Source organism: Pezoporus occidentalis, unplaced genomic scaffold (assembly GCF_034315485.1).
Source record: "Pezoporus occidentalis ecotype Australia unplaced genomic scaffold, CSIRO_AGI_Poc_V1 ctg94, whole genome shotgun sequence".
Lineage (NCBI taxonomy): Eukaryota > Metazoa > Chordata > Aves > Psittaciformes > Psittacidae > Pezoporus > Pezoporus occidentalis.
The window spans coordinates 1,887,508-1,899,466 of NW_026916304.1; the positions used below are offsets into that span (position 1 = coordinate 1,887,508).

Consider the following 11,959-nt stretch of genomic DNA (forward strand, 5'->3'; position numbering starts at 1 on the left):
AAACCTTGCTTCCTCCCATTACCTTGTAATTCTACCTGGTGTCTAATTAGACCTTGGTACGTGGTTAACAGGTAATTGGGTTAAGGAGTATACTTACTGAATTTCCTTTTCACATCTTCCCTCTCCCTCCCCCCAAATTTCTCAGCTGTTTTTGTTTTAAATATGATAGTGTCCTCACACAAAATACCCCAGCTACAGTCCTTGGTTAGTACAATCATCTGTAACAAACAGCGCAGAACTGCTCCACCTTCCCACCCCCAAGATCAAATTGCACACAAGATTCATTCACCCTTACTTGAAGCATATTAAGAATTAGAAACAATACTCCTCAGGTCAAGCATAACACAGAAGTCTTAGAGATACGAGATCCAATTTTACTTTCATTAAAGAAAGTGGAACATATTAATGTAATGCAAATTGCTCAGGGCCTTCCCAGTTGAATTCTGCTTTTCTGCTTTTGATATCAGGTCAGTCTTGCCGCAGGGTACTCCTGAGGTCCCTTCCAATGTGAGTAAGTTAATGATCATTACAGAACCTACTCCCAACCAAAGCAGGTAATTACAAAAGTCAACTTTGGGAGTGAATCATTGGGAGCTTCACTAGAAGACACAAAACATAAGATAATGAAGACTCAAAACATGTGTAGATAGGAAGACCTAAAACTGTAAGCTGTGCATAGAAAGCAAGCTAGAAACAATGTAAGACTAGTTTACAGCTTCACAGAAGCAGCATTGAAGTCACTGGAGAAGGGAAGGAAGAATGGTTGATGCTCACAAGTTCTTCAACTCATATGGACAGTTCTATTTAAAATAAGACCACATTTTTTGTTTCAATTCTGGAGCAAACCCCTTGTCAAGCGGCTAGATACACAATCACATGTGAAACAGATGATCTGGGAACACAGCGTAGAGCAGCCGCTATTTAACCACAGCAATTACTTTGTTTAGTGTATTTTATGTCCTTTAACAGTGTTCAAACTACAGCCAATTTTACTTTTGGCCTTCTGTGTGCTTTCATCATCTTCTAAACACATGAAGCTTTTACTTCAGGGAAATACTTTCTCTGCTGTTCTACAAAAGCCAACAGGAAGTATCATCTCAAAAACTTCTACAAACTTCTAAATAAAAGTTGCAGATTTCTTCAAATGCACATTTAAGTTTTGCATTCTTATGATACTGTATAAAAGACGAACATCTCATACTCTCTACACAGGAAAACGCACACAAAACAAACTATTGTTTCATCCATTCACACCAAACAACAGTCTTCTATTTAAGACACCATTTAATAAAACATAATTAGTCTTAAGAGATCTCCCCCACCTTATAAACAAATCTTACAAAGCTTAGAGATCCTTCCCCTAGGCCCAACCACATTTAAGCCATTTAACTGGCCTTGTAGCTGGTTTTGTGTTTTTTAACATAATAATCTTGTTAAACTAGTCTCAGCTAGTGTCTAAACATATTCAGGATAACTTCATACTCATGCTATGTGCAAGTAGCCAAGTGGGGCAAGAACATTCTATAGAGCACTCAAGTGTTTTGGGAAGAATCTCAAGTGATCACTTGGAACATGCAAAACACAACAGATCACAACACTTACTTTTCATAGACCAGTTCGTCATCAGTACAGAAGTAGTGGGTATTTGCAGTACTTTTTGGTTTATTCCTCAAAGTAGCAAAGTACAGCCGATCTGAAAAAGACAAGGGCAGCATCACAGGGTAGACCAAGCAGCTCAGCACTTCTCCACTGCACCCCGCAGCCCTGTCCTGCCCCACAACGCAACAGGCAGAGCTGAGCCATTTCTTGGCCCAGGCATCCAGGAAGAAACCAGCATCCTGGCCTGTATCAGCACCAGGGTGGCAGCAGGGCCAGGGCAGGGACTGTGCCCCTGCACTGGGAACTGGTGAGGCTGCACCTCAAATCCTGTGTTCAGCTCTGGGCCCCTCAATACAAGACAGACATTGAGGTGCTGGAGCAGGACCAGAGAAGGGCAACGGAGCTGGTGCAGGGCCTGGAGCACAAGTGTGATGGGGAATGGCTGAGGGACCTGGGGGGGGGGCTCAGTCTGGAGAAGGCTCGGGGGGGACCTGATTGCTCCCTACAACTGCCTGACAGGAGGATGGAGCCAGGAGGGGCTGGGCTCTGCTGCCAAGGAACAAGGGATGGGACAAGAGGAAATGGCCTCAAGCTGCACCAGGGCAGGTTTAGATGGAGCTGAGGAACAATTCCTTCCCCACAGGGTACTCAAGCATTGGAACAGGCTGCCCAGGGCAGTGCTGGAGTCACCGTCCCTGCAAGTGTTCACACACCGTGGAGACGAGGCCTCAGTGCCATGGGTTAGTGGTGGCCTTGACAGTGCTGGGAAACAGTTGAACTGGATGAGCTTAAAGGGTTTTTCCAGCCTCGTGAACTCCATGATCTTTTTTCTCCTGCGAAGAGCGGCGGCGGGGGTGCGAGCACCCGCTCAGCCCGGCCGGACACCCCTCGGTGCAGAAAGGCTGAGATTTCTGACCCACAACACAACCACACATCGCAACAGGTGCCGGCCCCGCTTCTCACCGGAAAAGACAGCAGGAAGGAACCACTTAGGCGTGCCCCGCGGCGGCCGTGGGGCCGGCAGCTCACGAAAACCGCAAGGCGAAAGGGGCCGAAGCCGACCCGGGCACGCAGCAAAAGCGCAGGGAGCTAGGAGAGAGATGCGGGGAAGGGGAAAAAAGCCAGCGAGCCTCCTTCCCGAGGGAAGCTCCGGCGAGCGGCACCCCCGCGGGCAGGGGACGGGGAGGGCTCCCCGGCCCGTTCTCACCTTTCATAAACTCCGAGGCTCCCCCAAGTACTTCAGAGGCGGCTGCCGCCGGCTCCATCTTAAACAGGGCGCGGAGCAGCGAGGCGCGAGGAGGCTCCGAACTCATGGCGGGGCCGGGACGCGCTCTCTGGGAAGCGACCCAATGCCCGGAGGGGCCGCCCCCTTGCCGGGGGCCACGCCGCGGGAAGCGCCGCTGCCGCAGCCCGCATAGGAACAAGAGCGGAGACGAGCACTAGCTCCGGGACACGGCTAGCGGCCGCGAGGACTTCAACTCCGCCCCGCCTGCAGCGCGGAAACGCCCCCGGATAAAGAGACAGCAGGCGGTTACCAGGCGACCGGCGGCGCGCTAGCAACCTCGCTACGAGCCTTTGTCTCGCCCGGCCCGAGGCCGAACCGCGCCAGTGACCAGCCCTCCTCCTCCTTCTCCGTCCCGCCCTCGCTCCTTCGCTCTCCGCGTCCGTCCGCCCGCCCTCCACCTCACAGAACCTCACCGCGCGGCGAGGCTCCGCCCTCCGCCCCAGCGCTGCGCTCACTCGCACTTCCCGGGGCACTGGGACTCTTTGCGCGACCCCCCAGCCCGAGGCAAACGCCCTGCAGAGGCAGAAGTTGACAAGGTGACTCGCCAATCAAAAGCCGCCTTCCTATCTCTCCAACCAATGAGAGAGCGGTGCCTGGTGACGTGCCCTCGAGCGGGGTTCTCCTCAGCCGAGTTCTGGAGCCTCCTAGGCATAGGCAGCCAGTCACTTGGCGGCCGCTGGGCGAGGGAGAGCTTCGTAAAGCGCTTCAAAGACACTGGTAAAGCTACACAAAACTACTTTCCCTTTTTTCTACCAACCTCCTTTTTCGAAAGAATTGCTGAGTGCCAAGCAGGGCAGGCTGTCCATCTCATTGTTACAACTAACCAAACCAAACAAAAACCACCCTTGAAACACCTTAAAAACCATGTAATGCAAAGTAACATGCAGCCCTGAGGTTCATGTTATTATCACCATGTTTTCCAAACACTGTAAATAAGCTCCTGTAATTACCAGTTCATATAATTGATTCTAAGTTGTTTGTAGATGAGGCTAAATGCAAGTGTCATAAGCAATGGATGCTCTTTAAGGCCTTATAAATACACTGAAGTACTACAGAAAATACTTCTCATGCAGTTGTAGTTGCTTATTTATTTTCTGTGTTTGTTCCAATAATGTGTACCTGTGTTCTCAAATGGCTCTTTTTTGCCTCCGTTTTTCATAACTCCGGAACTAGTATTCCTAAGTATGCCTGTTTGGGCCTGGTCCTGCGAACTTAGTAAGAAACCCTTTTCTCAGAAGTTAAGTACTATTCCATACAAGATGCTTGCAAGACTAAGAGCACAGTCTTCTGTAACAGGAGATTAAATAAAGGTTGTTGGGGGCTATTTGCTCTTTATGGAAATCGATGTGCTTATCTTTTCCTGTGTTGCTTGAGATTGCTTACATTTATAGCTAACCCTTAATTAAATAAATTTTATTTGTAAGCAATTTTCTAAGGGGTAACATATCCTCAGTAAGAAAAGAGGTATCAATGTATTTTCTCCAGAACCATTGTTTTTAACAGCCTTTTTTTACTCAAACTTTCACTACAGTTCAATGTTTCTAAGCCTGTGCTGCACTCTGCTGCAGGGGCGTTTGAATGAGTGTACTCAAATTAGCTTTAACAAAGGTATCTTGGGCAACAGAAGCAAAGATGGAGCAGTGTAGCAGGCTAGCTATCCAGGATCCAGAATCCCTAGATACCTAGTTTGTGTTAAAGCCTATTATTTGTAAGTCCCTCTAGCTAGGCTAGTAAATCTAGGAGGCAAAGGTGTCTAGAAACTGAACCCCACTGTCAAATGTTATTTGTATACCACTTCTATACCTTTTGTAAAAATTACAAGTATTGGTTTCGTTACATAGCAGTTCTCGTGTGGCAATTAGCTGGAACCTTTGTAAGCATAAAAAGTACTTAAAATAATCCTTCTCCCCTGTAAAACTATGCACAAAATAACCTCCATGTTTTTTCAGTTCCAGGGTTGTATCTCATAGCTGTTAGTATGATTATCTAATGCAGCTCACCTTGCAAAATGCTAGCTTTAGGAATGTTCTCACCTCATATAGTTTTGTTGATTTTAATAAATTCCAATTACTATTTTTAACATTTGATGGTACCGAATACCAAGGCTACAGTGACATCTTGTGGCGTTTTTTAAGCTGCATTTAAAGAAGTAATTTTCTTGTAGTCCTGTTGCATCATTTTAAGACTATACCCTGAAGTTTTCAACAAGAATTTTTTAAATATCTTTTAGATGCCATTTTTAAAGGCCTGTGTTCCTAAACATTAATTTCTATAGAACATGCAGAGGTGGTGATGAATCTGTTTAGACTGTAAAATGACATCTAGATAATCTCTCAGAAGAAATCATCACATACATATTATTTTGTTAAAAGTATAAATCCTCAGTAATATATTAACGAATCCTAAGGCATTTTGGTAGCCATCAAGGTATAAAAAGTTGTCAGCCTTTAAAAAATAAACAAAACCCTTTTGGTTCCTAAGCACAATGAATCCAGAGATGAAATCATATCTTCAAATTTTCTTTTGCTATCTAGGTCTAACTAACTGCTTAAAGCTGTGGTTTTTGGTGGCTTTTCTCCCTCAGTTTATTTTCTCATTAATTTAGGCCTTACCTAAATTAAGAGCATGTAAATGCCAATAAGTACATGGTTTTTTAAAAAATGAAATCTTGGTGCTGCTCATCTGTATGCAAACTGTGAGCTTACTTTAGACATCTAACACTGAAACCAATCTGGTTTACATATTTTATTTGACAATGGTACAAATTAAACAGTGTAACAAAATCTTGTTCTATTAATTCACTGATACAGAAAAACAAAAAGTAATCCCACCTTGTCGCTGAACCCAGGATACAACCCAAACCAACTCCTTCTCCCCAGCAAAGAAGCCAGTAGTGAGACTTGGCTGAGCTGCCAGTTCATTTCACTCTTTTTAAAAGTAAGGTAAACAACACCCGTGAGCCTTAACAATTCTAGTTGATAGTGCAAAGAACAGAGATTACACATCAGTGAGTAAATGAAACGCAGTAAACTGCCATGAGGAAAGCTGCATTTCTGGAAAGATTGCAGACCTGCTTGGTTACTACTTATCACTACAGCACAATAATTAAAATCTACTTTTCACTATTAAAGTAAAATTAAGCAGACTTTACACTGTCATGTTAAGATTTTGCCCTTTAAATCTTACAAAAGTACTAGGAAGACTTCACTGAACAGAAACAAAATCCTTTAACACCGATAGAAGGTGGCAAAAGAATTCTCCATTCCCCCAAAGACTTACATCCAGAATCAGCCCAGCTGTAAAGAATTTGTCACGTTTTTCAACCACTTTTTGTCAGCTAACATTACAAAAACTGAAAAAATGATACACCCATTTTGTGCAGATGCTATTTGTGTACTTGGTATTAGGTGTTAATGATTGCCCATAGATACCTTTGAACTGGTCTTAAGAATCAATTAAAAGCTGATGCAAATGAAACTAAATCTACTTTGGATGCCAGATTTGATTCTTTTCTGTGATCCAAGAAAATCTATTTTCTTTCCTCCATACCACAAAAATAAGTGTAACTTCAATGGAAAAGGTCTGTCCAATCTATGTCAACACCCTGGTTGCAGAACTACAGCATCCCAATCTAACAAAAGCTGTTAATGATAGCTCTGTTTCTTCCTATAGATGAGGCCAGGGAAATCAGAGACTCGTAACAGTCCAGCCCTGTCAGATACTTTAAAAGATTTTATTTTTTTTTTAATAATGCTTTACTCATTCATTGCACATTGTAATTGTTGCCATAGCCACAAAACCAGAGATGAAAGCAACCAAAAAGTAAGTAAATACTCATGTGGATGCCAGAGAGGGACTGTTCATCAGGGACTGTAGCAACAAGACAAGGGATGATGGGTTAAAACTGGAACAGGGGAAGTTCAGGTTAGATCTAAGGCAGAAGCTCTTCCCTGTGAGGGTGCTGAGGCGCTGGCAGAGGGTCCCCAGAGAAGCTGTGGCTGCCCCATCCCTGGCAGTGTTCAAGGCCAGGTTGGACACAGGGGCTTGGAGCAACCTGCTCTAGTGTCAGGTGTCCCTGCCCATGGCAGGGGGGTGGAACTGGATGAGCTTTAAGGTCTCTTCCAGCCGAAACCAGTCTGGGATTCTATGATTCTATGAAAGAGTAGCTAAAAAAACAGCAGACATGTAATACAAAAAAAGGTGCACTGTCATATATGTAGAACAGCCTGCTCTTATTAGCAATGGTAAATAAGACATATTTTAAGAGTGAGGTTTTTCTTGGGCATATTTTTGTAACAATGTACATGCAAAATATAAAAATAAAACTAAGACTAAAGAAAGTATTAACATGTAATATCCCCTAAATTTCTTCTGGCTGTTTATAAAAGTTTCATATTTTATGGATTCATGTTTCTTGCATTTCTAGCTGCTAGGTTTTACCTTTCAGCTGCTTGTAGTGTTTCAGCAACTTTAGGCAAATTAATAATGGGGAAAAAAGCCGCATCAGAGATTATTTTCCACTATCTCAGCAGTAGTAGATGCTGTAAGCAACCATTTTAGGACTATCTGAGATTAAGGTGAGGTACTCTTCTCCGGCTAGCAGCTTCAGGAACATCTCAGAATACAGAATAGTTTATATATACAAACTTCATAGGTTTTTTTTTACAGGAGTCTAGAAGCTTGGCCAACAGTTTACTGTAGCCCTTCTACAGTTTCACTGGGAAGCAGGAGGAGAAGGGGGAAGTCAAGGAAGTATCTCAAGATATAACTATAAAAAATACGCCTAGACCTCATTTAACTAGATTAACATTGAAATAAAAATCTAAACATAAGCACTGCAAGTGTAGGAGTGCATTTTTCTCTGCATGTTTCTGAAGAACTGGCCTAATTAATTGTAACAGCTTTTCAAGTTTTAATGAAATGAGATGATTTTATCACAGCTAAACATTAGTATATATTAAGTTTTCTCAAAATTTACGTTGGAAAATTAGTAAGAAAGGAAAAAAAAAAACCTAAGAAGCCATGTGGAAAAAGTTGAGAAGCTACAAATAAGGATGGCCAAGATGCAGTAATTAGACCTTCTCCTCTCCTTGAACTCAGTACAATTCACTGAGTATTGTTTAACTTTTAACCCCTTAAATCCATTGGCTTACATTTTATTCTTGTGATTGGCATAATTAGGAAAACCAAACTGAGAAATCATGATATTAGAATATTTTAAAGGCATGCCATCATAAATATTAACCAGTTTATTTACACAGTAAGATCTCTGTAACAAATGCTCTGCTCGGTGCCACATTCCAGAATAGCCACTGTTAGTGTCTTTTTCTAAATTCCTTATGTCAACAGGCTTCACAAACACTCCTGAAGGTTTCTCAGTATGCTTGGCTACCAGAAAATTCATGGCAATATCATCACAATTTTGAGTTTCATCTATTAAAGCATAAACTGCTTCTGGCTGTCTTTGAAAGTCTTCTAAATATCCACTATGAAAAAACGCTGCGCCGATAAGAACCATAGAATACTGATCTCCGTTTCCAAATCCAGGGCTCTGCAACTCGAAGCTGCCGTAACTGTATACACCTGAAGGAGTAGAAATGTGCTTCCTAGGGACAAATCCCACTATCTGCTCTGGAAATTGCTGAGAGAAAAAATAAATTTAAACAATTAAAGTGAACACACTGTGAAATGTGTGTTAAGAATTGTCATAAGTGAGATTTATGCTTTTAAAAAAGAAACGAGAAGAGCACAAGATTATTGCCAGGAAAGAATGAAATTGTTGGCATATGGTCCCTTGATCTGCATAAACGTTGCAATTAAACACAGTTTCACAGAACTGACACAATATGCCTCATTCGATGCTATGTAGTGCCAAGAAACATCTATACACAATTTGCAGCTGTATAATTGGCATTCAAAATAACTTTATAGACAATTTCTCTTGGAGATGAAAAAACCCCACAAGTTTTGGTTTGCTGCCTCCTATCAATTTAAATAAATGCAGCAGTCAGCAACTTCGGTGTTCTTGTACAAGAAGAGTTACAAATTTTATATTACAGGTATAGCTAGTATTGAATATTTTTGCAATTGCTACTGTTCAGTGCTTCAATCCTTCTAAAATCTAGCTGTATAGCTAGAAAACTGGTAGTAAAGCATGAAGATATGGTATTACTCTTACTTAAAACCATTCATCTCAATTGTAACTCTCAAATACTGCATGACAAGGTGCAAAACATTACCTGCCAAACAGAGAAGGCGAAAGTAAGGTCATGAGCACTGACTAGTGTATCATCATCCATCATTAAAACAGCTGAAAAGGGGAGAAAGAAAACCACATTTAACTTCTCAAAAGATTAAACAACTTATGATCCTGCTAATCTTGCATAAAAATGCAACCAAAGGAGTTAGATACCATTCTTCAGAGTATAAGATTTATAAGGGATTCTCAGCATAAAATTTTACCCATCCCCTCACTACTTGCAAGGTCTAACAAAGCAAGCTTAATGAATTGCACAGGCAACGTTCAATAGCATGAACTACATAAAGAAGAATCTTTGCCTTAAATTTTGGGCAAAAGACTATCAGGAAGTGGAAAATGAAAGATACTCTTAGATCAGAACTTCAGGTACATTAAAGCTTTTTAAGTTTACAGTCAGTGTAAACCCTACTACAGTAAATAAAACATTTTGGATGCTGAAGTTTCTAGTGTCTTCCTAGAAGTCATGGCTTTTGATTTGCAAGTCATATTAGGAAGGGGGCAGTAAACAGAATTACCTTTACTAATCATAGAAACATATGATCCCAGACTGGTTTGGGATGCAAAGGGCCTTAAGATCATCCAGTTCCAACCCCCTGCCATGGGCAGGGACACCTTCCACTAGAGCAGGTTGCTCCAAGCCCCTGTGTCCAACCTGGCCTTGAACCCTGCCAGGGATGGGGCAGCCACAGCTTCTCTGGGCACCCTGTGCCAGCGCCTCAGCACCCTTACAGGGAAGAACTTCTGCCTTAGATCTAACCTGAACTTCCCCTGTTTCAGTTTGAACCCATCACTCCTTGTCCTGTCTCTACAGTGCCTGATGCAGAGTCCCTCTCCAGCATCTCTGTAGCCCTCTTCAGATACTGGAAGGCTGCTATGAACATACGGGATTTTTTTTTCCACTTGAAACAGATTTATTGTTGTGCTTCTCCTGCAAAGAGCTTATGAAGAATATTTAGATGAATAGCCAAAAGACTGGGAAAAATACTCTTAAAAAGATTCCATAATTTGAGGTAGAAAGCCAGACAGCTAGGGATGGAAATTTCTCTTCAGAACAGCACGTGCATGAGAACTCAGCTGTAAATAAATGGATTAAATGAAGTCATTATCAGATGACTTAAATCCAGATTAATGCAGAGACTCAGCAAATACACGCACTATGAATTTTAGTTTACTCTGTAAAGAGACGCTGAACTAGCTGTGTTTGCCTGACAAAGGAAATGGAGAACACCTTGCAAAAAGCCTGTGAATGCATTTGACATTCCTCTTTTTTTCCTTACTCTTTACTGAAAGCCTGCTGGTAGTGGTGGTGTGCATCTGATGTCATAACGTAGCTTTCTTCCATATTAAGTGGACCAACAGATCCATGGGCTTATTATACAGTAAAACTCAAACCATCTCCCTTTTAGCATTTAGCTTTTAAGTGTGCAAATAGTAATAATAGTAGCAATATGAACTGCTGATTACCTTTAGTTTCCAGCTCTGGGAAATTCTGGAGTCTGTTCCTCATGCGATTTACAGTTTGAACTTTAAAGACAACGGGGACAGGATGAGGTCCCAAGGAATTCCACATTTCCTCTGGTATCTTCTCACCAATGTTGTTCCACACAACAATTACTTTATGTAGGTGGGGGATGGCTTGATAATGATTTAAAAGCTTTAGCAGTAAGTCTGTTCTATTATATGTCTGCATAATAAGAGTAAATGCATCCAAGGCAGACTGACTCTGGGTTTTTGGTTCCCTTCTCGAATTGGGCATTTTGTCATCTTTGATACTGGGAAGCAAAGCTGTCAAAGCACCTGCCACAAGAAGTAAAACAATGATCACCACTGAAGTGAAGCGCAGTAGGCGGATTCCCTTAATTCTTCCTGGGAGCTTACAGAAGTGGAAATACCTTTAAAACAAGTAACAGGAAAGGAAAAGTCATTAATCCCACTTATAGTTATCTCCCTTACATGAGCAAACTCCCACAGTATTAAATAGACTTTTGTTTAAGTAAATAAATAAGGAGAATTTTAGGATTTTTGATCTTTAAGGTCCCTTCCAACACAGCCATTCAATGATTCAGCCAATTATGTTCAACTATCAAGACACATACTTCTGGTACTCAGTTTCTATGTTTATTTGCTTTTCACCTTTTCTGGTTAACATCACATTTCATTATTTTGTGCAAATGAATCTGGAGTAATTCTTTAGATTGCTGTCTCTTATTTTCTCAGTACTGCATTTTTGATTGAACATTTATTTACATACATACATCCAGCTGAAATTAGAAAGCAAAATTGCAGAGAAAGTCAGAATTGCAGGAGCTCTTGCCTTAGCTGAGAAACAAAAGGCAGAGAAAGCGAGTCCTCAAGAGCTCTTGCAGAGAGGAAGAAATAAAATGGTCTTTCTCCACCATCCAAGGAAGGAACAATCTTTATCACTGATTTGTTGGACACTGTCAATAGTTTGTATATACGCTCCACATATAATGTGGAAAATACGATTCTGATCATGCTAACTGAGGCTGTAGCACAGGTGGAGCAAAAGAAACATGCCAAATGGAATAATGTAGGAATGCAACATCAGTAACAGCTGCTCTGCTAAATCTAGAACTCAGTGGAAACTGAAAATGCCAGATGCTAGAAGCTATATATCAGCTAAGTGGCAGAGAAGCTGCAGCATAAGGCAGGAGTTTCTGCATCCTCCTGATTCTGGAACTGAACAGGAGCTCTTAAAAGGCAGCTCCTACAAAGGTAGTCCCAGTGTTCATGCCTCTTAGGTAGCACTTCTAGTTCTCCAGACATCTATAAACTGTAAACTTCGCAGGATCCAA

The 11,959-nt window shown here is 41.9% G+C and overlaps 2 protein-coding genes across 6 annotated transcripts in view; both read right to left on the bottom strand.

Moving 5' to 3' along the window:
- Positions 1–3,205, bottom strand: part of CDC14A (cell division cycle 14A) — a 75,734-nt gene extending 72,529 nt beyond the window's left edge. For 2 of the 5 annotated variants that reach the window (XM_062606116.1, XM_062606115.1), the window contains exons 1-2: positions 2,807–3,205; positions 1,603–1,693 (exon numbers count right to left, since the gene is read on the bottom strand). In XM_062606116.1, coding sequence (XP_062462100.1) covers positions 1,603–1,693; positions 2,807–2,912 — 197 coding nt within the window. In that variant the 5' untranslated portion in view covers positions 2,913–3,205. The remainder of the gene's footprint in view (positions 1–1,602; positions 1,694–2,806) is intronic. The other 3 variants (XM_062606113.1, XM_062606114.1, XM_062606112.1) reach the window with 3 other exon arrangements.
- A 4,819-nt stretch (positions 3,206–8,024) lies between these two features.
- On the bottom strand, positions 8,025–11,522 carry EXTL2 (exostosin like glycosyltransferase 2). The gene is made up of 3 exons (XM_062606140.1): positions 10,608–11,522; positions 9,124–9,194; positions 8,025–8,525 (listed from the first exon to the last, which is right to left on the bottom strand). The coding sequence occupies exons 1-3, from the start codon at positions 10,897–10,899 to the stop codon at positions 8,034–8,036; spliced, it is 855 nt and encodes a 284-aa protein (XP_062462124.1). The 5' UTR covers positions 10,900–11,522; the 3' UTR covers positions 8,025–8,033.
- Between the last annotated feature and the right edge of the window lie 437 nt (positions 11,523–11,959).

What these genes read in the sequence shown, in the direction of transcription:
- EXTL2 (XM_062606140.1), bottom strand. Translation starts at nt 10,899, where the DNA reads ATGCCCAATTCGAGAAGGGAACCAAAAACCCAGAGTCAGTCTGCCTTG. An exon ending in CCCAGAGCTGGAAACTAAAG is followed by an intron (nt 9,195 to 10,607) that starts GTAATCAGCAGT and finishes TCCCCTTTTCAG; the next exon opens with CTGTTTTAATGATGGATGAT. An exon ending in TCGCCTTCTCTGTTTGGCAG is followed by an intron (nt 8,526 to 9,123) that starts GTAATGTTTTGC and finishes TTTTTCTCTCAG; the next exon opens with CAATTTCCAGAGCAGATAGT.